This window comes from Furipterus horrens, unplaced genomic scaffold (genome assembly GCF_987537825.1).
Source record: "Furipterus horrens unplaced genomic scaffold, mFurHor1.1.pri manual_scaffold_8, whole genome shotgun sequence".
In the NCBI taxonomy this organism is placed as follows: Eukaryota; Metazoa; Chordata; class Mammalia; order Chiroptera; family Furipteridae; genus Furipterus; species Furipterus horrens.
Genome location: NW_028327178.1, coordinates 92377155 through 92401978, shown reverse-complemented (window position 1 = coordinate 92401978; position 24824 = coordinate 92377155). Strand labels below are relative to the sequence as shown.

At 47.4% G+C, this 24824-nt stretch overlaps 1 protein-coding gene across 4 annotated transcripts in view; it reads left to right on the top strand.

Moving 5' to 3' along the window:
• Positions 1–24824, top strand: part of TRPC4AP (transient receptor potential cation channel subfamily C member 4 associated protein) — a 71170-nt gene that overhangs the window by 45225 nt on the left and 1121 nt on the right. For 2 of the 4 annotated variants that reach the window (XM_090286297.1, XM_090286299.1), the window contains exons 9-18: positions 7965–8107; positions 12023–12154; positions 13864–13922; positions 16062–16163; positions 20020–20103; positions 21119–21209; positions 22287–22427; positions 22990–23098; positions 23665–23777; positions 24613–24819. In XM_090286297.1, the coding sequence (XP_090142423.1) occupies positions 7965–8107; positions 12023–12154; positions 13864–13922; positions 16062–16163; positions 20020–20103; positions 21119–21209; positions 22287–22427; positions 22990–23098; positions 23665–23777; positions 24613–24819 (1181 nt within the window). Of the gene's footprint in view, positions 1–7940; positions 8108–12022; positions 12155–13863; positions 13923–16061; positions 16164–20019; positions 20104–21118; positions 21210–22286; positions 22428–22989; positions 23099–23664; positions 23778–24612; positions 24820–24824 lie in introns of all 4 variants that reach the window. The other 2 variants (XM_090286296.1, XM_090286298.1) reach the window with 1 other exon arrangement.

Below are 24824 nucleotides of genomic sequence, written 5' to 3'. Positions count from 1 at the left end.
CGAGAGGCAACCCATCAGTGTTTCTCTCTCACGTCTGTGTTTCTCTCTCTCTCTCTTCCTCCCTCCCTTTCCCTCTTGCTAAAAATAAGTTTTAAAAATCTTTTTAAAAAATGACAAAAACTACTCATGTGAAGTCTGTAGAAATTGTTCTAAGAGCATACAGCAAATGAAAGATTTCCTCAAGAAAACCTACTAAAACTCATTAAGAACAGTAAGAGTCTGTGATAGTAGAAGTTATGATTCATGGAGTTCCACTCTGGCCTGGTGTGGCCAAAAAGACAGCACTCCCTCAGCTCCCAAAAAAGGAATTTGGTATCTCACCGGGAGGGGCAGGCTGCCAACTGTATAACCTCATCCAACTCCGAGTCGAAGAGGCTAAATTCTTGGTTGGGTATGGCCACGGAGTCAGGGACTTCTTTCTTTCTTCCTTCCAACTTTTTTGAGATTGACATATAACATTGTTAAGTTTAAAGTACATTGTGTTGATTTGATATGTTTGTATACGTATTGCAAAATGATTACCACCACAGTGTTACCTAACACCTCCATCCCATCACATAATTACCGTTCCCTTTTTGTGATGAGAATATTTAAGACTTACTCTCTTAGCACCATTTACTAGGTATACGATATAGTAGTATTAGCTCTAGTCAGCATGCTGTACATTGAATCCCAAGAACTTGTTAATCTTATAACTGGAAGATTGTACCCTTTGACCAGTATCTCCCCATTTCCCCAGCCCCTGATAAGCACCACTCTGCTCTGCCTCTCTGAGTTTAGATTCTATATATAAATATCATACGGTTATTATATGTCTTTCCCTGTCTAACTTAGTTCACTTAGCATAATGCCAAGAGCTCCTTTCCTCTACTCCCCTCCATACTACACTTGCAGTACGGAAGCTCTACTCTGCGCCAGGCAGGCCAGGCCAAGAATTCTATGGTCCTTATCTCCCTTTACTCAGCTCAGTAGGACAGAGGTTCCATACAGAGAGAGAAGACCAGAAGTTACCAGCTCCACTTGGAATAGTAACACCAAGACTTTGCCAGGGGAAAAGGTCATAGGTAAGAACAGAATGTGAGAAGTTTGAACCTAAGGGCATTCGCAAAAACAATGTAGATTTTGGTGTTAAACAAATAAAAGGAGGCTGTTAGCTCTTTTTGAGAATAAAAAGCCAAACCTTTTGCCAGCTAGCTTACCAGAGAGAACCAGGGAAAGAGGCAGCTAAGAAGAGTTCTTCTGGGGTCAAAACAAACCTTATTCTCAAAAACTACCCCTGCCCAAATTTAATTGAATCAGACTCTGGAGCAGTTTAAGCCTCAAGGGGTTGTCAAAAACTGTAGAGCGTTCAGCCAGTAATTAGAGGCGCCTGACAGCGGAGTTGTATACCAAATGAGGCAGAACATTTAACAGAAGGATCAGAAAAAGAACCAGTTAAAGAGAGTCCTGCTAAAATACTGTCATCCAGGGAGACTGTGCACATGCCCAGGCTGCACTCTCTGAGCTGCTGCACCAGGGACTCTCCAGTCCTTGGAGAAATAGACTTGACTGAAATGGGCTAGCCAGGTCACCGAACAAATAGGAAAACAACAGCAGGCCCTGAAGGAAGAAGGGGAATAGTGTCCAGAGTTGCTACAGGACTTACCTGCAATGTCTAGTTCTTAACAAAAACTAAGGAACATGTGAAAGGAAAAAAAGGAAAGCATGACCCATACACAGGAGCAAGCAGTTAACAGAAATGGCCCGTGAGAGCGCCCAGGTACCACTTAATGCAAAAGAGAGCATTAAAGAATAAATAAAGGAATTTAAAAAACATGAGATAGAAAACAAAAAGTAAAAAGGCAGAAGTAAATCCAACTTTATCAATAACATTAAATGTGAATTGATTAAACAATTCATTCAAAAGACAGATTATCACATTGTATTTTTTAAAAAGATTCAGTTAGATATAGCTTACAGGAGACATGCTTTCTATTCAAAGATAGAAATAGGTTGAAAGTAAGGTATAGAAAAAGATAGGTCATGCAAAGAGCAACCATAAGAAAGCTGGCGTGGCTGTACTAAGAGATAGAGATAAAAAGTGACGTTTTACAGAAGTTAACAGGGTACATCTATTGAGAAGATATAAGTTATATGAACATATACACATCTAACAACAGAGCCCCCCAAATAAATGAAGCAAAACTTAACAGATTTGAAGAGGAATAGACAATTCATTAATGATAGTTGAAGACTTTAATGCTCCATTTTCAATAATGGATAAAACAACTAGACAGAAGATCAACAAGGAAATAGAAGACTTGAACAATACTATAAGCCAACTAGACTTAACAGATACATACGTAGAAATGTCCACCCAGCGACCCATTCTTCTCAAGTGTACATAACATTATCCAAGATAGACCATGTGGTAAACCATTAAAAAAGCCTCAGGAAACTAAAAGGATTAAAATTGTACAAAATATGTACTTCAGTCACATGGAGTCGTCGTCGTCGGCAGCCGTCCGTCTCGAGAGACGATGGTGTAGCTTCTTAAGAGTCTATCTGCACCGCCGAGAATGGTTGTGCAGTCCGACTCGGGAGTGACACGGTATCTGTCTCCTCCCGTGTTGAATCGACATCTTGCGATGACGCTGGAGTGTCCTCTCCAGTGGAGCTGAAGCTACAGAGCCTGGGCAGGGTGATATGGAGGGTCTGCTGTTGCCCATGCAGCAGACCCCCCCTCTCTTCGCAGCTGAAGGATCCAAGGGAAAGACAGAGTCAATACAGCTTGGCTTCAGGTGCGCCGCAGGAGTTGCCGGTGTTGACTACAACGTCAAACCGCCTTAGGGACTCCGGCTCCGGATTTTCTGTCGGGGTTTACTCCCTTAGCCTTTCCCCTGAAGAGGTATGCCGCAAGGCAGCGGAGGTTTTTTGGAATCAGAGTTTTCCTTCTCTGATGTGCCCTGACTGGAAGATCGAACCAGCGACACTTAGCTCGCAGGCCGACGCTCAATCCACTGAGCCAAACCAGCCAGGGGTAGTCACATGGAGTAATATTTGAAATTAATAGCAGGAAATAATTGGGGAATTCACTAATATGTGGAAATTAAGCAATCCATTTTTTTTTATTTATTTTTAGAGAAAGGGGAACAGAGGGAGAGAAACATCAACACATGGTTGCCTCTCGTGCGCCCCCCACCTGGGGACCTGGTCTACAACCCAGGCGTGTGCCCTGACTGGGAATCGAACCAGTGACCCTCTGATTTGCAGGCCAGCACTCAATCCACTGAGCCACACCAGCCAGGGCAACAATACATTTTTAAATAACTGTTGGTTCAAAGACAAAATCCCAAAGGAAATTAGAACATACATTGAGACGAAAATAAAGACACAGCATGTCAAATCTGTAGAATGCAGCTGAAGTGTACTTAGAAATTTGTAGCTATAAATGCCTGCATTTAAAAAAAAACCTCAAGTCAATAACCTTGCACATTAAGTCGTTGGAAAAAGAAGAGCAAACTATATGTCCAAAGCAAGCAGATGGAAAGAAATATGTAATAGGATTGGAGTGGAAATGAATGAAATAGAGAATATTCATAAAACCAAAGTAAATTCTTCAAAGAGATCAACGGATTAACAGTTAGGCAAGAAAAAAATGAAAAGCATCTAGATTAAAAAGAAGTAAAACTATATTCACAGGTGACATGATCTTCTATATAAGGAATTTACTAAAGAACCACTAAACTAGCCCTGACTGGTGTGGCTTAGTGGGTTGGTCATTGTCCCACAGCCCGAAGGGTCGCCGGTTTGATTCCAGACAGGACACATGCTTGGGTTCAATAAAGTTTCAAGATACAAGCTCAGTATTCAAAAATAAATTGTATTTCTCTATAGTAGCAATGAACAAATAAAAAATGAAGTTAAGAAAACAATTCCATTTACAAGAATATCAAAAAGAATAAAATACTTAGGGATAAATTTAATAAATGCAAAGTTTATATTCTGAAAATTATAAAACATTATCAAAAGAAACTAAGACCTAAGTAAATGTAAAGACACTCCCTGTCTTATGTTCATAGATCAGAAGACTCAGCGTTTTTATGGTGGCAGTACTCCCCAACCTGATTTACAGATCTATCTATCTACAGATTCAACACAGTTCCTATCAAAATTTGAGCTGGCTGCTTTGCAGATATGAACTAGCTGGTCCTAAAGTTCATATGGAAAAGCAAGAGTCCCGGAAGAGCCAAAACAATGTTGGAAAAGAACAAACTCAGAAGACTCATACTTCCTAATTTCAAAACTTAACTGCAGAGCAGCAGTCACCAACAGTGTGCTCCTGGCATAGAGAGAGACATGGATAACGAAATAGAATTGAGAGTCAGAAATAAACGCTCACTTAATATGGTCGGCTGATTTTCAACAAGAGTTTAATTGGGGAGACCATTGTCTTTTACACAAATGGTGCTCGGGCCATTAGATATCCACGTGCACAAGAAGGAAGTTGAAACTCCTTACTTCACATCATACATAGAAGTTAACTGAAAGGCATCAAAGACTTGACTAGAAGAGCTGAACTTACAGAACCGTTAGAAGAAAACAGGGGTAAATCTTTATGGCCTTGGATGTGGCAGTGGTTTCTTAGCACCTAAAGTACAAGCAACCAAATTTAAAATAAAAATGTTGAATTTCATAAAAATGAAAACCTTTTGTGCTTCAAAAAAAAAAAAAACAAACCCACCATTAAGAAAGTGAAAAGACAACCCAGAGAATGGAATACCATTTTGGGGGGTAGAGTAGAACATTTTTGTAAACCACATAGCTAATAAGGGACTTGAATCTAGAATATATAAAGAGCTCCTATAGCTTAGTAATAAAGAGACAGCCGATTTCACAGTGTGGGCCGAGGATCTGGGTAGATGTTTCTCCAAAGAGGATACACAGATAGTCAATAAGTACATGAAAAGATACTTAACATCATTAGCCATCAGGGAAATGCAAATTCAAACCACAGTGAGATACCACTTTACACCCACTAGGATGTTTATCATCAAAGGGACAGATAATAACAAGCATTGGCAAGGACATGGAGAAATCAGAACCCTCATTCTGTGTTCGTGGGCATGTAAAACGGGGCAGCCGCTGTGGAAAACAGTCTGGCAGTTCCTCAAAAGAGTAAACATAGAGTTAGCATGTTACCTAGAAATTCCATTCCTACCTATGTACCCAAGAGAAATGAAAACATATGTTTACAAAAAAAACTTTATACACGAATGTTCACTGCAACATATTTATGATAGCCAAAATACAGAAACTATCCAAGTGTCCATCAACAAGTGGTATATTCATACAATAGAATATTGCTCAGCAATTTAAAAAATGAAATACTGATACATGGTACAACCTGAATGAACCTTGAAAACATTGTGCTAAGGGAAAGAAGCCAACAAAGGAGCACATATTGTATGATGCTATTTATATGAAGTGTCCTGAATAGGCAAGTCCATGGAGACAGAAAGTAGTTTAATGGATGCCTAGGGCTGAGCAGTTGGTGGGGAATGGTGAGTGCCTGCTAATGAGTATAGGAATTCTTTTGGGGGTGATGAAAATGCTCTAAAATTGATTGTGTTAATAGCTGCACAACTCTGAATATACTGAACTTTATAAACAAGTGAATTTATAGTAGGTGAATTATAGGTCAGACTTTTTTTTTTAAAGAGAGTATGCCTCAGAATGCAGTACAGACACAGGGAGGGTGGCGGCTGCTTGACTCAGTTTGGGGAGCTGAAGAGATTTGGAGGGAAGTGCAGGCCTCTGAAACCAGTTTTCCAGTCCTCATCCTTGGGCCTACCTTATTGCTAAGCTCTGGCCATTGCTTGGAGACTCTGTTTCCTGAAAATACCTATCCTAGATGTTCTCGTCAGGCCCCTGCAAACCAGGCAGCAAAGGTTGGCAGTGACTCGGGGAAGACCCTGAGCCATCTGCGTCTCACTTCCTCACAGTTGTTTATTACTCAGGGGGGCTTGTGTGCCATATGCTGCACCTGCTCCTTCCTGGGACATCCTCTCCTGCAGTCACCCTCAGGCCCCCTGGGCTCGGTGACGAGGGCCTTCAGGGCCACACAGGTATGCAGCAGAGGCTGGGTTTTCTATATGATAGCTCTTGATCCTTTCCACAGACCATTGGACTCTTAAATTATTCTGGGAGCTGGGCTAAGGAATCCCAACATAGAAATTGATGGTTTTTCTCCCAACCTGCAGGAAAATATATGGAAATAGAATAGAATTTTCTCAGTTAGATTGAGTCTTTGTCATTAAGAGTTTGCAGATTAAAAAAGAAAACACAAGTAGCGAGCAAGCATTATCAGAAAAACTTAGTTTTTAAAAATTTCTATTTAACATATATCTTGCTTACACATGCCAGACATTGTTTAAAGCACTTCCAATATATTAAATCCTTTAATCTTTGCATCATTGATAAGAGATAAGTGCTATTGCCATTATCCCTTTTTTATAGATGAGGATTGATACGGGAGCATCGTGATATCAACAGATTTACCCAAGGCCACCCTACTGGTGACTGGTAGGGCTCAGGTTCAGACTCAGCAGCCTGGCCACAAATCTGGTCATAACAACTCTGTTGGTGCCTCCCCGTTGTCCTTCATTCAACATCTGGTCTTCTTCCAGAATTGTGATTGTATATTAGTGATATAACCTAGCTGGAAAAAGTAGTTCCAGTCTATAGGGTGGCATCAATTAGGTTCTTATATCATGGTATCAACATGCAGACATCACCATGACTTTTTGCATGCCCCTTACCGGAATACATGTGATAATCACTGCTGTGTACCATGAGTTTTTCTGGTCTTTGTTAAAAGCCTCTAGGGCAGCAGTTCCAATAGGAGCTTGAAAGTACCTCAGTAGTACTGGCTCGCCTTTTCATTTTAAAAATGAGGGCCACTGAGGGGAAGGAACTCTTAAGGCCTCCTGACTGACCAGTGACCTTTTAGAATAATAGGGACCTAAGAGTGAGTCTTCCCAAGGATTAGGCGCTGGGCTTTTCTTGTGTTCTCATTCAATCCTCATAGTAACCCCGGCCATCATCTGTGGCACTGCTGTCATTCCCAGTCTACAGAGCAGTCTAGTGCCTAATGAGGAGGTGATTTGCCCAGCCAGCAAGTTGTCATGCCAGAGCCCTCAGTCTCTTAATCACTTCGCTGTACTGCCTGCCTGAAACTACGCTCCTCTGTGGCCTGCATGACCCACGGAGACTTTCTGTTAATTAGGTAATAGAATAAATGAAATGGTTTACCTAAAGCCCAAACACAGTGCCTGGCACATATGCAATGTCCCATAACTGTTACTCAATAGCTGCTGCTATTGTTACTAACAATGAAATTGGATAAAATGAAAATCTGCCAATAGATCTGTATCACTGGGCCATTGTGTTGCCCAGTCTGCCTTAGAAAATTGAACCTTAGAAAAGTTTAGAAGATTCTTTGAAATACGGGATAGAAAAATCTTCAAAACAGATTCCTCCCAGTCTGAGCAGTGTCCCCTTGTGGAATCTAGGGAGAGGGACCAAGTACTCAAGAGTTATTTGTGACCCGAACAGAGTTGGACACAGTTTGCTGCTAGACATCTGTCTGGACACTTTCGGGTGGGACAGAGTGGGGGAGAGGCAGTCGGATGGTGGCATGCACTGGCTGTGTCAGAATATTTTCAGTGTATGCTAACATTCATGAGCTAAAACTGCAGAGTTCATTTCTCTTAAGTTTCTAAGCTTGCTTGGCCCCTGGGTGCCTGGAGAAAGTTGCGTGGTTTTCAGAGTCTCTGTTGGGACTAGGGGCCTGGTCTAATGGCTCTTTAACCTCAAGTCTATTCAGAGCAGGTTTGAGGGGCAGAAGCCTGTTTCCTGGCAAGCAGTGACTCAACCCTCTCTCCCGGTGGCTGTCTCAGCCTCCATTGTCTTCCCTCCTGCAGGGGCTTCTGAGGAGAACGGCCTGCCTCCCACTTCAACTAGGACCCAGTTGCCTCAGTCAATGAAGATTATGCACGAGATCATGTACAAACTGGAAGTGCTGTATGTCCTCTGCGTGCTGCTGATGGGGCGTCAACGAAACCAGGTGGGCCTCGCCCGCACATCTCAGACGGGGGTCAGGAGCAGTGCTTCCTGGTGTGTGCGGCGTGCCAAGTCCTCCACGGGGCTGCCTCTCAGACGTGCTCGCTAGCCCAGCAAGGTGCTGGGGTCGTTTTCCTTGCTCTGTTTTACACCCAAGAAAACCAGTCTGATTTCAGAGCTCAGTCTTTCCACTGTACTTCGCTGTGGCACCATTTGTACGCAAAGCATGGTGCCCAGGGCAGAGCGGGCAGCTTAGCCATGTTGCCTGAGCTTGTTAACGTGAAGAATAAAGGCTCGGTTACTGGTGAGGTGACTGACCACTCTGTGTGCACTGGAGGGGTCGCCAGTCGGGTGGGGGCTGGGCATGGTGGGCCGTGGCCGAGTGCTGTCAAGTTGTGAAAACTAGCAGCTACCGCAGGGCTGGGGAGTGGGTAGGGCTCCAGGGGTGCTGGGGTTCCCGGAGCCTTCAAGCAGTTCCAGGAGGGGCAACAAGGGCCTGTAACCTCCAAAGGGGGAAAGGGCTTTGGAAGTCTGCAGCGTATTCTTCAGGGTGGAGAAGCAGACCCTCTCCTGCTAGCTACATCATTCTCCTAGGGATGCGAGTAGGGGTGGGAGGCTGAGTTAGGGGGAGGGGAGGGGAGGCTGGGAGAGCACTAGTCCTTGAGCACCTTTTTGACTCAGACAGTGGACTGTCACAACAGCCCTGTGTGAGAAAGGTGCGGTTTTCCCCGTTTTACAAGCGAGCAACTTTAGATGGGGTAGGTCGGGAAGAAACTCACTGCAGAGGTGACATCTGGCATGGCAGTGTCCTGAGGGAAGTAAGGGGACCAGGCATGCGGACCCCACGGGAGCATGCCTGGTGGGTTGGAAGACCAGTGAGGAAGCAGGGAGGTATGGGGAGGGCGGGGCGTGGACTGAAAAAGGAGAGGAGGGCTGTAGGGTTACAAGGAGCCAGACTGCACCCAGCTTTCATAGGTGTTGACTCTGAGTGAAATGGGAAGTCACCCCTGTGGCCACCAGGTGAAAGAGATGACAGTGTCCAGGACCTGCATGTTGGTGGCGGGAGCAGTGAGAAATGCTTGCTTTGGGATCTGTTTTCGCGCTAGAACAGGCCGGGTTGCTGAGAGAGTTGAGCAGGACTTCCTTAGCTGCCTCTAAGGTTTGGGCCTAAGGGAGGGAGGGAGGGCGGATTTGCCATTCCCAGAGGTGGTTAAAGTGGGTAAGGAGCTGAGGGGCACCGTGGGGAGGAAGGTGAGTTCAGTTAGAACACGTTAGGTCTGGGGTGTCTATTAGAATCGACCCTGGATTACCTACACCTGGAGTGAGTGGAGCGGTTAGGACTGGAGGTATCACTTTGGGGGCTATCAGATGTGGTTATTTTAAAACCAGGATCTCACTGGGTGAGAGCCCACCCTGACATCCACAGCACTGGGGCTCCTTCCTTCAATATGGAATATATTTGTTATAAAAAATAATCGTCATAATGGCTTACTTGTGCTGAGTGCTTTTACTTTTTTGAAGCACTTTCACAGTTATCCATATTTGAATTTTCAGGTGTTTGGTAGGTTATACAACAAATAATGACTCCCCTCCCCTCACTTGATGCTTGAGAAAACCGAGGTACAGAAAGGGTCACGCTCTCAGTCACCAAGCATCAGTAGACATAGCACTTAAACTCTGCTGCCTGACTCTTGTGTCCCTTCACCATAACAGTCCCCTGCTTCTGAGCCTTCCTGTTACCAAGTTGCTGTGAGTCATTGAAACTGCGATTGCACCGCTGTGTCCCAGGGTGGGGCCATCGGCTGGCCTCGCAGTCCTTCCCAACTGGAACCTGTGCTGTGCCGGCTCACCCTCATTTGCACAGTCAGCATTCACTGAGTTCCTACTGTGTGCCAGGCACTGTGAGCACAGGGATTCACAGACCCCACCTAGACGAGGACAGCACCAAGGGGAAGAGTTTCCCTGGCCTCAGGAGGGCTCCTCCAAGGGCAGACTCATTATTGTGCATTTGGGCCAAGCTCTGTGACCGGTCTTGGCTAAATGGAAGTCACTAGACGGAAATACTCCCCACATTCATGACTTCGTCCCTCTGATGCTAATGAATGTAAACAATGCAGCATTTTTTTTTAGCACATCCTATAGGTCAAGCCCTGAGCTTCCCCCACATTACCTCATTGAGTCCTTTCAACAGCTCATTTCCTGTCAAGGGTCTTGGCTCAAAGAAGATTGCCCAGAGTCACAGAGCTTTGTCTAATTCTGGTCTCCCCCATAAATGCATGCAGGCTGGGAAGGGGCAGCCTGAAGGATCAGACCGCCTGCGGTAGGGCGGCCTCTGTACCACTGCCCTGCCTGAGCTGGTCCTGCTGAGCTTCCCTTCCCCATGGCAGAACGGGAATGAGGAAGCACTGGGGCTGTGCTCAGACATTTACATATATTTTCCAGTCCTGAGATGAGGTAGCAATAGCTTCGTTTTATGTTACATGAAATGTTAGTTTTTATAGGGAAATAATTCATTGTAGTTTGATGTTTAAAGGTAGTTCTATATTAAAATGGATAAGAAAGTATCAATGAAGCCTTTCTCCCCTCTGATCCTGAACCTTCTGGTTCTTCCACAAGTATCTGATTTTATCAGTTAATTTATATGTGTGTGTGTGTGTGTATGTAAAACATATATAATGTATTCCTCTCATCTTTTAAACAGGTCATTAGTATAGTATGTATATACTTGCATTATTAATATTATATCTTGGTGAATGTTCAGTTCACTACATGTGAAAGACCTTGATTCATTTTTACTGCTGCCATATCCCCCCCTGAATGGATGCACCATAACTTATGCAGCTGTTCCCTACTGATGGAAGGATAGGCGACGTCTGGTGTTTTTGTATTATAAATAATGCTGCCACGAGTAACTTTGTACGTATGCCATTTAGTATTTATTAATGTATGGATATGTCTGAGAATAAATTCCTGGAAGTAGAATTGCTGGTCGAAGGGAATATGCGTCTGTAATTTTTAGAGATACTGGGCCCTGTCCTCACTCCCCACGCAGGACCAGCGCCCTCCCACCGGCAGTGTGGAGCACCCTGTGGCCCAGCATTATAACACTTCTTTGCCAATCTGAAAAAATAAAAAATTAGTTATTATTTGAATTTCTCTTAACATTATAAGAACCTTTTATATTTTCTTGTTTATATCCTGTGCCCATTTTTTTCTGTAGGCTTGGTCTTTTTGTTTTAGGAGATTTATAAGATTCCTTATAGGTGAAATTAGCTTTTGCCTTTGCATGACACAAGGTTGTCAGTATGGTCCCATTGGTTATATTTAACTTATAACTTTGCTTATTGTAAGTTTTGCCATGCAGATTTTTAAAAGGTTTATGTGGTTGAATTCAACAGTTCTTTTTTGGCTTCTAGGTTTGGTATAATACTTTAGAAAGTCTTTTTCACTCTGATTATTTTTTTTAAGTCTGCATAGATTTTTCTAGGATCTTTAGAGTTACATTTTATTATATATTTATCTTGCCTCCAATTGAAATTTATCCTACTGTGAAGCACAAAGGGCATTTTTACTTTAATGATATGTAGAGGCAGGGAACAAATTAGAAAGATTAAGGAACTTGCTTAAGGTTACAAAGTTTGAATGTGGTGGAGTTAATAGACAAACCCAGGACTATCTGAATCCAAAACTCATGTACAGTATGACTCCTAGGATATTGTAAGGATTAATGTGCAGAGTTAAAAAGTATATTTGTGTGTAGTGGGGGTCTGGAATGTGTGGCTGTTTCCTGTAAACCTCAGCACTCCCTACCGACTGGTGCTTTCTTTGTCCTGAAGATTGTTATTTTCCTAGCACGAGGCTTTGCCAGCTCTCCTTCCACATCAGTCTTAAAATGCTGCTGTCCTCCTTCCCCATCCAGGTTCACAGGATGATCGCAGAGTTCAAGCTGATCCCCGGACTTAATAATCTGTTCGACAAGCTGATTTGGAGGAAGCATTCAGCATCTGCCCTGGTCCTCCACGGTCACAACCAGAACTGTGACTGTAGCCCGGTGAGCAAGGGACCCCAGGGACAAATGGGCTTTACTTGCCAGGAGTAGTTGTTTCAAGACCTGCTCTTGACCCCTTAAAATCTCCCTCTTTGAGAGCAGAGCAGAAACTGAAAGTCATAACCTATTAATTCTGTATCTGGAATCTACCTTGGGGGAGGATCTGATCCCCACGCCTCCACCTGTGCAGGAGTCCCTCTTTGGGGGCCTCCAGCCAGCTTCCCCGTGTGGGCTTCAGAGATGGGACTCACTCCCCCCAGGCAGGGTCACCCACTCCCTGTTCTACAGCAGGGTGTTCCTGCTGAGCTCTGCTGCGCTGTCATCATATCCCCTGATAGCTTTGCCTGTAAAAACCACATGCCACCAGTGTTCTACACCCAGCAAAGGTTTTCAGGTGCTTTTTTTAAGGGGTTAAGGACTCTCCTCTATCTTGTCTCTGTCACAGTGCCCCAGAGAGAGCCATGAACTGGGAGGTGGGACGCCTGTTGTCTCCACATGTTGGGAGAGCTTGAACCACTCACTGCATCTCTGAGCCTCTGTTTATTGCAAAAGGACTTGCCTGCTGGCCTCACAGGCCACATGGAGTCTGGGCCACCAGCATGAGGGGGGAGAGTGCTCTGGGCCCCTGCAGTGCCACATAGCTGTCAGGGTCCATGCCATGGGTCCTTCCGGTCTCTGTGCCACATTCCGAGGGCTTTCCTCGGTGCCTACTCTTCTAGTGTACATTTTTCTCTCTCGCCTCGTCCCATTTGCGTTCCAGCCCATCCACGTAAGGTTTTAATTTCAAGTGAATACATTCTGCATTTCTAGACATTCTGTCTGGCTCTTTGTCAAAAACTACTTGGTCTTTATTCAAATTATGATGATGTTCTGTTGCATTTTTCTCTTTTTAGTTATTTGCAACACATTTTTTTATGGGCTCTTTTGGATTGCCCTTGGGGTACTAAGGCTTGTGTTTCAGTCTTCAGACTCAGCTCAGGGTGGAGCCTTGCTTGTGTTCTGAGATGTTTATGGAGAGGTCACCTTTAGGGGCTTGTTTTCCCTGTGAGTACCCGTGTAACGTGGGCCCTGGAGGTAGATATTTCCACAGAGCTCTTTGCTTTTATCTGCCACGTACTTCCAGGGCTGCCCTGGTACACAAGCCCAGGGTCCTGCTTCTCCTGGGGTTCTTCCTCACTGGCAGCACCCTGGCAGGGACAGGCTTCTTGGCCAGCTCTCTGGGCTGGTCAGTGGGGGTTTTCTAACCCTTCTTTCACCAATGGACACACTCCCCAGGCTTCATAAGGTGCCACGGTTCTGTCTGGTCCCTGCAGGGCATTAGAACACAAGCCCTGGCCTGAATAAGTCTCATTTTCACTTCTCCACCATCAACACAGGAGCTCGTGCTCTGAATTTAGTCCTTCCTTCATTTTTGAGTCCTATGGATTATCCTTTCTTTCTTAGGAACTTAGGCTCACGTTTAAAAGAATTTCAGTTAATTTTTAATCCAGTAGGTTGGTGTGTTTTTAGCAGGAAGAGTCCACATTAGCCTAATCTGCTGTTGGCCCGAAGTGGAAGTCAACCAAGGGTTTTCTGACTAAAAAGAAGTCCTCACTGTGCATGAGGATGGGGGTTCAGAGAAGCAGTGACGTGCCCAGGCTCTCAAGAGTGTTTGTTTTCTTTTGGAATGCTGTGACTGTGGTTTTAACGTCAAGGGCACATGTGTGTTTTAGGACATCACCTTGAAGATACAGTTTTTGAGGCTTCTCCAGAGTTTCAGTGACCACCATGAGTAAGTACGAGTTGTCCCTGGAAGGAGAGTCACTGCCCTGTCTTCTGTCCTCTTTCTGCCCTGGAGCCGTGAGAGCCGCTGTCATTACGTGTGGCTGCACTTCCTCAATCCTGTAATAAGAGCCGCCATTCATCCAGCCTTTCCTTGATGCCAGGCACTACTCTGAGCTCTGCCTTAGCCCCCACAGCCACCCTAGGAAGTGAGTGCGGAAGTTGTTAGACCCTTACTACCCTTGGAGTCAGCACATCCCGAAGATGTCTGTCCCTTTGAACCAGGAGGGGACAGTCTGGCAGGAACCTCAGATGAACATGAGTATTAGCTTATTGAACAGATAGAACATTTTCAACCTGCATAGAAAGGTGTGCTTGCTTATTTATTTTTTATTTACTTATTGAAGCACACTCTGTCCTTTTTTTTTTTTTCCAGGAGAGTGAGTCTCTATTTTAAGAAAAACAGTGCAGGGGAGAGTGAATGGCAGCTAGCCCGTGACCTTGGCATTGGGGTGACAGTGTGGGAGGGACCTTGGTGCGCAGGAGTGCAGAGGCGTTCAGTGCTCGGCACCTGCTCGCTGCCAGTGTGCCAGAAGCTGGGCCCATGGTGGAATAGTTGCTGAGTTTTTAGCCCAGGGAAAGCTGGAAAGTAAGATTAATGTGAAAAGTCTGGCTTTTTAAATGTTAGCTTAAATTCTTTTGAAACATTGTATAAGATAACAGAACATGCCTGAGGACGAATGTGGCCCCAGGGCCTCCACTTGGCAACTTGGTCTGGATTGGTGACCACCCTCTGTCTGAAGGCATTAGGGAGGCTCCGGAGAGTATGTGCAGCACCACCACCCCCTTGAAAATGGCACCAGTGTGCTCGGAACACGTGCTTTCTCCTTCTTGGAAGTGGGTTCCTCATTTTCATCAGACTCTTAAATTGGAGCATTTGCATGTGCCAGGCACTGTGCTGGTCACCAGGAGACAATGATGAGTGGGAGCAGCCATGGCCCTGTTCTTAGAGGGAGAGAGACATTGATCAGAGGAGGGCACCACTAAACGCACAGTGACAGTGGAGATAGCACCAAGGAGGAAGGAGCATGGTTCTGCGAGAGAACATTTGACGAGGGGTCCTGACCTGGCAGAGGGTGGTCGGGATCTCTTTCCTGCCAAACTGACTTGTTGGCTAAAACCCAAAGGGTCCATCGTAGTGGATGGGCTGGGAGGGAAGAGCGAGGGGCTGAGAGCTGCAGCTGTGAGCTGCAGTGTGTGCAGAGGCCTCTGCATGAGGGAGCACAGTGGGCTCAGGCAGGCCAGAGGGGCTGACACTGCAAATGGGGGGCGGGGGGCTTGGCCCAGGGTGAGGCCCTAAAGGTGGTTGGTGGCCTCGTGGGTCACATTCACAGACTTGGATTTTATACATGCTAAAGCAGAGCTAAACTGTGCGAGCATTTTTAACAGGTGATTGACATGATTGAATTCCCATGAATATCACTCGAGTGCTTTGTGTAGAATTGATTTCTGTGGGGAGACTAGGGAGCTGGCTCTGTCCACATAACTCGAGTGACGACAGGCCTGGCATGAAGGGTGGAGTAGGGAGCATCACAGCTGACTCGGGTCCCCTGACGGGGATGTTGAAATAGAGCCAGGTGTGAGAGGTACAGACACACCTCAGAGATACTGCAGGTTTCGTTCCAGACCGCCATAACAGAGCGAGTAATGTAGTCAAGTGCGTTGTCATCGTTTTGCTGGTAGAGTCTTGCCTTCAGTTTGTTAAAAACACAACAACTGTGAAGCGCAATAAAGTAAAGCGCAATGAAACGAGGTGCGCCTTTAAAATTAGTGTCATTGGACATGTTGGATGGAAGTGCCTTTGGGAAATCAAATAGCATATTCGGTGGCAAAAGAAAGGCCTGAGATACTAAGGGAAGGATCCTTGCTAGTGAATGTGGCAGGCAGAGGGGTGGGGCTTGGGACCATAGCGTGATAGCCCATGGGTCCCTCCTCACATGCCAGATCAGGGGGTACAAGGTGTTGGAGGATGGTACCTGGGGGATTCTCAGATTCTCCCTCTCCACAAGAGAAGGCCAGGGGACTGGCCCAGTGCTGCCCTGGCAGCCCCAGTTCCCGGCCTTAACCCCCTACACCCCATTTGTTTCAGGAACAAGTACCTGCTGCTTAACAACCAGGAGCTGAACGAACTCAGTGCCATCTCTCTCAAGGCCAACATCCCTGAGGTGGAAGCTGTCCTCAACACTGACAGGTGGGCATGGGTGGGTGCAACTCTGGCCCCCAGCCCGCCTGGCTGCTTGTGTGCCCCAGAGCATGCAGGTGTGTGCACACAGGTGTGCGGACTTGGCCTTGCTCATTCCCGTGTAGCTGTAGTGTCCGGAGGCACTGTCCTTGCACCACCTGCGGTGCATCATCGGAGCCCCACAGCAGCCCTGAGGGGGAAGTGCTGTCATCACTTCCTCTTGACAGGTGGGGGAGCAAGGGCCCGGAGAGGTCACCTGCTGAAGGCCATGTGTGCTAGGCCCCCTCTTCTTGTCTCTCACCTTTGCTGACATCCTTGTCACTGGCATGTGGCATTTGCTACCAGCAGGACAGAAGCAGGCCCCTCATCCTCAGCACAGTTCCACTCGCTGGGCTGTAGTTGCCTCATCTTCTGGAACCGGGCAAGGAGGGCACAGGCTCATGGAGGCCTAGATCCAGCAACAGCACTCATAACTCCCCAGCTTGCTTTTTTTTTTTTTTTTTTTTTAAGGGATCAGAACTCTTTTTTTCAGATGAAATCATACACAGTATCACCCTAATGTCTGTAGTGGATAAAATAAAGCTACTTTATTTGAAGAGGAAGTTTGAGGTCCCAGAACCCCTGCCTGCCTGTGTCCCCTTTCGTTCCCATGGCGCGACCTAAGTCATTTTCTCGTTTCCTGACCAGGATGCTGAGACCCAGAGGCACAAGTCTCATCCAAGGCCAGCAGCAGCTGAGCCAGGGCCCAAGGCTGTCCCTGGCCCTCACTCTGCTGGCACAGACTTTGCCCATCTAATAGAGTAGCCGTGACCTGTTCCCAACCCACTTTTAGTGTAAATAGCATTTAATCTTGCATGTACATGTTTTGGCTGTTAGGCTATTAGGTGTAGATTTCTTTTTTTTAACAATTTTTTTATTTTTCAATTAAAGTTGACATACAATATTATGTTAATTTCAGGTGTACACCTCAGTGATTTTTAAAATCCTCACCTGAGGACATTTGATTTGAGAGAGAGAGAGAGGGAGAGAGAGAGAGAGAGAGAGAGAGAGAAGCATCAGTTGGTTGCCTTCTGTATGTGCCTGAACCAGAGATCCAACGTGCAACCTAAGTGTGTGCCTGGTCCAAGGATCAAACCCAAAACCTTTTGGTGTATGGGACAACGCTCCAACCAGCTGAGCCACCTGGCCAGGGCTACACCCCAGTGACTTGACATTACATAAGTAACTAAGTGATCATCCCGATAAATCTCGCACCCATCTGACAACCATACAATTATTAGAATTTTTTTTTCAATTATTAGAATATTATTGACTGCATTCCCTACGCTGTACTTTTCATTCCTGTGACTATTTGGTAACCATCAATTTGTACTTAATTACTTTACCTTTTTCACTTTTCCCTCTAACCCCCTCTCATCTGGCAACCATCAAAGTGTTCTCTGTATCTATGAGTCTGTTTCTGTTCTGCTTGTTCATTTATTTTGTTTTTTAAATTCAGTTGTTGATGCATATGTATCTATTGCCATTTTATTGTTCATATTTTTAATCTTTTTCCTTCCTCCTCTTCTTGAAGAAGACCCTTTACCGTTTCATTTAATACTGATTTGATGGTGATAAACTCCTTTAACTTCTTGTTTGGGAAGCTCTTTATCTGTCCTTCAGATCTAAATAATAGCTTTGTTGGATAGAGTAACTTTGGTTGTAGGGCCTTCCTTTTCATCACTTTGAATATTTCTTGCCATGTCTTCTTGCCTGCAAAGTTTCTGTTGAGAAGTCAGCTGACAGTCTTAGGGGAGCTCCCTTGTAGGGAGCTTTTCTCTTGGCTGCTTTTAAGATTCTTTCTTCGTCCTTAATCTTTTGCATTTTAATTGTGATGTGTCTTAGTGTGGTCCTCTTTGGATTAATTTTGTTTGGGACTCAGCACTTCCTGGATTTATATGTCTATTTCCAGATTAGACAAGTTTTCTGTCGTTATTTTTTCAAATAGGTTTTCAATTTCTTGCTCTCTTTTCCTTCTGGCACCCGCATGGTGTTAATGTTGGTACACTTGAAGTTGTCCCAGGGGCTCCTTACACTGTGTTCATTTTTTTATTTCTTTTTTCTTTTTGCTGTTGTGATTGGTTGGTTTTGCTTCCTTATATTTCAGGTCGCTAACTTGATTCTCGACTTCATCTACTCTACTGTTGATTCCCTATAAATTAGTCTTCATTTCAGTTAGTGTATCCTTCATTTCTGACTGGTTCTTATGGTTTCCATGTTTGTTTGTTTGTTTGTTTTTATGCTGTTGATGTTCTAAGTTCACTGAACATCCTTATAACCGGTGTTTTGAACTCTGTATCTAGTTGATTGCTTGTTTCTGTTTTCTTTAATTCCTTTTTCTGGAGTTTTGTTCTGTTCTTTGAGACATTTTTTGGTCTCCTCATTTTGGCAGCTTCCCTGTGTTTGTTTCTGTGTAGGAGGTAGAGCTGCTATGTCTCCTGGGCTTGATAGAGTGGCCTAATGTAGTAAGTGTCCTGTAGGGTCCAGTGGCACAGCCTCCTGTACCACCCGAGCTAGGCACTCCAGGTGTGACCCCTGTGGGCTCTGTAGATCCTCCTGTTGTAGCTGAGCCTTGATTACTGTTGGCACATCAATGGGAGGGATTTACCCCTAGGCTGATCCAGCTGCAAGGAATGGCTGTTACAGATCAGCTGTGCAGGGGCCCGCCCACCCCATGGAGCAGGGCTTACTTCAGCAGGGCTCTGGTGCCCACTGAGTCTGCTCCTTGAGTGTGTTGCTTGTGGAGGTGGTTGTGTAGTACTTTGATGTGGTCTGAAGCTGTGCACCTGGTGCAGTGGCTCTTGGGTTTCCTATTGGGGTCAAGGTCAGCTGCCACCTGTGTTCTGACTGGGGCCTCCTGGCATGAGCTACAAAGCAATCTGCAGATGTCTGCTGCTTGTGCTGGGCTTGCTTGGACGTGCTCGGTAGAGGCCAAACTGCAAGCCAAGGCCACCTGCTGCTAATGCCAGGCCTGGTGCCACTTAGAGGTACCGGGCACACTGAGGCCAGATGCTGTGTGTTTGAGATTTTAGGAAAGTATGAAGCATGAGCCAAGACAAGCGATTTGTATGGAAAAAACACTGGAAAGAGCTTGCGTGGACCCAAAAGTTTGGTGGGGTGGAGTCTCAGGGAATCACCAGGGTGGGATAAACAGTGTTAGCCAGGTTAATAGAGACAAAGACATGGCACATGCCCACTGGCTCTGTGTAGAAAGGGCTCAGAAAAGGAATGGTGGCCTCTGCAAGCACTTCTGTCTGGGAGAAGGCTGCCCCTCCAGCTCTTGACCCGATGCCAGAAAATTTTGTTTCTCTCTGTATGTCCCTGATGCCCTTAGAGCTGCTGCCACTCTGCTGGAGCTCAGGGAGTGAGTCTGAGTGAGTCTGTGTTTGGGCCCTTTAAGAAGAACTGCCTGGCCAGACTGCAGAAGACCTCTGTCTCACTCAGCCACAACCCCCACTGCTTTTCACAGCCAGAAGTCGGGGGGACTTCTCTCCCGGGCACTCGAACCCTCAGCTGGGGGGCTGATGTGGGGCTGGGATTTCTCTCTCCTCATGGGGGACCTCCGTAGCCAAGATATCCCTCCCAATTTTTATCTGCCATACGTGGGTGTGGGACCAGCTCATTCCATTTTTCCATCCCTTCAGCTAGTCCCGATGTATCTTCTTTATATCCTTAGTTGTAGGACTTCTATTCAGCTAAATCTCAGGCAGTTCTGAATGGTGGTGGTTCTGTAGTTTAATTGTAATTCTGCTGTGGTTGTCGAGTACCATGCTTACCTACGCCGCCATCTTGACTGGAAGTCGGTGTTCCTGTCATTTTATTTTAGGAGTTTGGTGTGTGATGGGAAGAGGGGCTTATTAACTCGTCTGCTGCAGGTCATGAAGAAGGAGCCAGCCGAGTCATCTTTCAGGTAGGTTTGGGGACAGGCATCTGCCACACCTGAGGGGTCCGGGAGCCAAGTGCGTCTCAAGCAGTTAGAAATACGTCCTTTATCAGCAGCTTCACTCCAGCGTCTGGTTACTGTGGGGCATAGGGGGTGAGACTGCCGTCTCCCCTGTGTTGGCTTAGCCAATGTGTGTGTGTTAGCTTCTGCGCGCCAGCAGCGTATTTCAAGGATTGACCAAGCTCGGGCCAAGCACCTCTTCTGTGCTGGCGCCAAAAAGGTGGAAGAGAAATAGCAGATCCAGTCCCTGCCCACATGGAGTTCCCAGCTGTGGGAACAAGCATGGAAAGATTACTGTTCCCATGCAGTGCAGAAAGACAGACAGGACCTGCCGCAGGAGCCGTGGGAGCAAAGGAAAGCCCTTTCCCGAGCCGGCGGCTGCTGAAGTGGGCATGGGCGGGAGGCTTCTCTGAGTTTTACACTCGTCTGAGTCCTGAAGGCTGTGGGCAGGGGTAGAGGGTGAGGGAGACATTCCATCAGGGCTGCCCACATGTGCCCCTGTCAACTCAGCCTGCCTTGTCCTGACCCCCTTAGGGGCCCCAGCTCTGCCACTGGGGGCCAGTTCAGTCGGCCTCAGCCCATCAGGTGTAAGCTCAGTGGCCCGTCTACACCCGTCCATCAGGTTCCCTCCTGCATTCCTGGCGCCTCTCTTCCATGTCATCCTGTCCTTCTGAAGGGACAAAGCCTAGAGTGCATTTTCATGTTACTCACTGCGGCCAGCCCTCCCCTAAGACACACGCTCCTTCCAGACAGAATCAGGGAGGACTGTCCACACTGTGCTGTCAGCTCCCTGAAGCTGGGGACTCTTGCTGTGTCCCCGGTGCCTAGTAGGAGGCCTGATGCCTGGGAGATGGCCTGTCAATGTCTGTTGAATAAATGAAAAGGCAGCAAACACCTCCCAGCCCCTTGGAGAATGAATGGAACATGGCCAGCAGAGGGCAGCCTTAGCCACCTGGGCCAGGGGTTAACGTTTGGGTCGCAGGTTTTGGCAAGCCCGGGCTGTGGAGAGTTTCCTCCGCGGGACCACCTCCTATGCAGACCAGATGTTCCTGCTGAAGCGAGGCCTTCTGGAGGTAACGGCCTGGAGGAGCCCGGGTGTCGGGTGTCCCATTCTCCCCCCAGCCCCATGCATTGCTTTCCTGTCCTGAGACCTAGACAGCTGGACAGGAGCAACCGAATCTATTTTAAAATGACAGTGCAGATTACCCTAGCATTTGCCCTGAGTTTCCAGCTGTGAGTTCCTCATTGGTACTTCACGGTGACTGAAGGCCCCGGGGGTGGCCATGAGGAGCATAAGTGCCTGTGGAAGTACCGAAGGCCTTTTGACCCCGAGGATATTTTGCTGCTGACTAAAAGTTTATTTCCCTTTCCTGAAAAATGGCCTTTGGGAAAAGCAAAATTCATAAAAGAAGGGAGCAAAATGGCCAAAACTATAATTGGTTATATATATATACACACACACACACAAGAAACTGACCCATGAGTTATTATAAACTTCATATGGAAAATAATCCAAATCAGTGTAACTGCAGGAAAATGAAAACTGGAAACAATTTAACTATCGTAGAGAACCTTATCAAGGAGTTAAATTGGCTTTTTGTTCTTGATAACTTCATTTATTTTAGTGTAAATACTTCTATTTATAAACATAAAGACTAACCATGGGGTCAAAATGTGTCTCGTGCCCTTAAACCCTGTGCTTCATTTATTCGAGTGGCCTCAAGTGCTTGGGCAGTGGCCAGTGTAACATCTGGAGACGCCTCCCTTCACCTGCAAGCTGGAGAGCCCTGGCCATCCTGATGCCCGCAGAGCAGGGCACAGGCTTTAACTCTGAGCCCTGGGCAAACGAGAGAGGTCGTGGCTACATGCGCCAGCCCACCCCCACCTCCTGTGAGGTATCGGGCCCGGTCCTGCCCGTGAAGCCACCAGCATCCTCAGATGAGAATCTAGACAGGGAAGCAGGTTTCATCTATCTACCTGGATGCTTGCCAAAGCAGATGTCGTGTGGTCTGCGCTCCATGCCAAGCCCTGGTGGGAGGCAGCAGCGGGCAGCTTAGCAGAGCGCAGCCCCGGGGTGGCAGCCACAGCTGCCTGTTGGCCCCCGGGCTCAGTGGCCTTCCTGCCGTCACCCTGTCACCTCCCACCCCCAGCACATCCTGTACTGCATTGTGGACAGCGAGTGCAAGTCGAGGGATGTGCTCCAGAGTTACTTTGACCTCCTGGGGGAGCTGATGAAATTCAACGTTGATGCATTTAAGAGATTCAATAAGTACATCAACACTGATGCAAAGGTAGGACTAACCCAGGGCCCCACAGGGTGTGCTTCGTTGTCCAGAAGGTATCTTGGAGTCCTTGTCCTTACCAGTCTCCAGGGCTGGTTTCAAATTGGAGAATACTGGGGAGTCAGTGGGCAGTCTTGAACAGGCATTCACTAGCATCCCTGTGTGCCGGGCATGAAAGTGTCAGCTGCTTGTGGGCAGGTGTGGCGGTTGGGAGCAGGTGGGCTGTGAAAATGGCTCTGATGCAGGGCGGTGGGTGCCATGGTGAGCCCCCGAGGGATGGGACTGGGCCTGGCGTGTTAGGCTCAGAGGGAATGTGTGTGACAGAAACCCAGTTCTGACCAGTGAAGTAAAAATGAGTTCAGCATCCTTCAGTGGGAAAAAACACAGGATGTGGAGTCAAAAGATATGGGTGGAGCTGCTGGAGCTGCTTATTGGTGGGTGGAGAGGGCAGGTCAATCAGCTTGTCTGACCCTCTTTCTGTTGGGGACAATTGGGGGGGTATAGATCAGTGCCCCTGGCAGCCATCACTGCAGGAGCCCACACCTCCTGCCTGATCCTGGTCTCCTCTCAGTTTCAGGTGTTCCTGAAGCAGATCAACAGCTCGCTGGTAGACTCCAACATGCTGGTGCGCTGCGTCACTCTGTCACTGGACCGATTTGAAAACCAGGTGGACATGAAAGGTGAGAAAAGGCCAGAACGCCCACACAGGTCCACCCAGTGTGGCCTCACTGGGTCAGACATCAAGCTTTCAGCAGGAAGACAAGAAAGGCCGGGGTCAAGATGGTGGCTGTCCGGGTGCTTTTCTTTGCTGCTTTTCCTTTTCTCTGTGGTTTGGCTTCCTTTAATGAACATGTACATTTTAATGAAGGTGAAAAACCATTGTTGCCAACAGAATGCAAAAAACATTCTTCCTCTCCTGGGCTGGGATTGCTCGGGCTGAGGACCCAGGTGGTGACACCAGGGTGGGGGTGGGGGGTGCGTTGGGGAGAGTTGGTCCCTGAACACCACGGGGCGGGGTGGGGATGGGTGGTGAGCGCCCACCTGGGGATATGGTGAGGTCGCAGGTTTAGCCTGGATCGCAGAACAACTGGAGATCTGTTCCAGCTGCAGCCAACCTTTTCGTTAGTCGTCTTGACAGTTGGGACTCCCAGCTTCAGAGTCAGGCCCCATGGGGGGCAGCACCTGGTCCTGAGCGACAGACCACCTTCCCAGCCTGCTGCTTACACCTCTGCCTGTCTGTCCCCAGTTGCGGAGGTCCTGTCCGAGTGCCGCCTGCTTGCCTACATATCCCAGGTGCCCATACAGATGTCCTTCCTCTTCCGCCTCATCAACATCATCCACGTGCAGACGCTGACGCAGGTGAGACGCCCTGCAGACGTGCACTGGGAGGTTGTCCTGGAGCCCAACAGCTGCTCCCTCCCTGTCTCACCTGGGGGTGCATCTCCCTGAGGCCCATCTCTCAGTTCCTCCCAGCTATCCTGAGGGCTTTTTCCAGTAAGGAATCAGTGCCCCATGTTACAGATGGGGGCTGAGGGGGCAGCAAGTATCTGTGGTCACAGACCGGCTGGGGAGGAGTCGGGGTTGGCACCAAGTTCTGACTCCTAGTACAGGATTCACCGCAGGCTTTGGGCTTGGGCCTGAGGTTTGCTCTCCCTTCCCTCAGCTGTGTAGCTGTCATTCTCTGAGCTTCACACCCCTCTTCTCTAAAATGGGGGTAATACTAGTACCCCCTTCATCTGATAAGCAATTGGTGAAGCAAGGCCCTGGGCTGGGGTTGCAAAGTGAACAGAACAGGCCCAGACTCTCGCTCCTGGTGCTCACAGACTAGTGCCAAATGCAAGTGAGGCACCCAGCCCTGCCCCAGGGATCGAAGCTTCCGGAAGAAGCAATGCCTGAGCTGATTCGGGAGACAAGACGGACTCTTAGCTAGGCAGTTGATGGATGATGTTCCCATCAGGGTGGGATGGGGTGGGGACAGGGACCAGGAAGGTGCTCAGGGCAGGGTGCTGGCAGTACTGGCATCATTCCTTGCCCTCCAGTCCTCTCTCAGGGTTATGCAGGGGCAGCTCTGTGCATGGCCTCGGGGCTCTGCAGGGTCTGGGCCTGGACCACCCCGCCCAGTGGCACCCCAGGTCCACCAGGGGCTGCTGGGGCCACCAGCACGTCCCTAAGCCGGCTGGCCTGGGCCTTGCAGGAGAATGTCAGCTGCCTGAACACCAGCCTGGTGATCCTGATGCTGGCCCGACGGAAAGAGAGGCTGCCGCTGTACCTGCGGCTGCTGCAGCGGATGGAGCACAGCAAGAAGTATCCTGGCTTCCTGCTCAACAACTTCCACAACCTGCTGCGCTTCTGGCAGCAGCATTACCTGCACAAAGACAAGGACAGCACCTGCCTGGAGAACGTGAG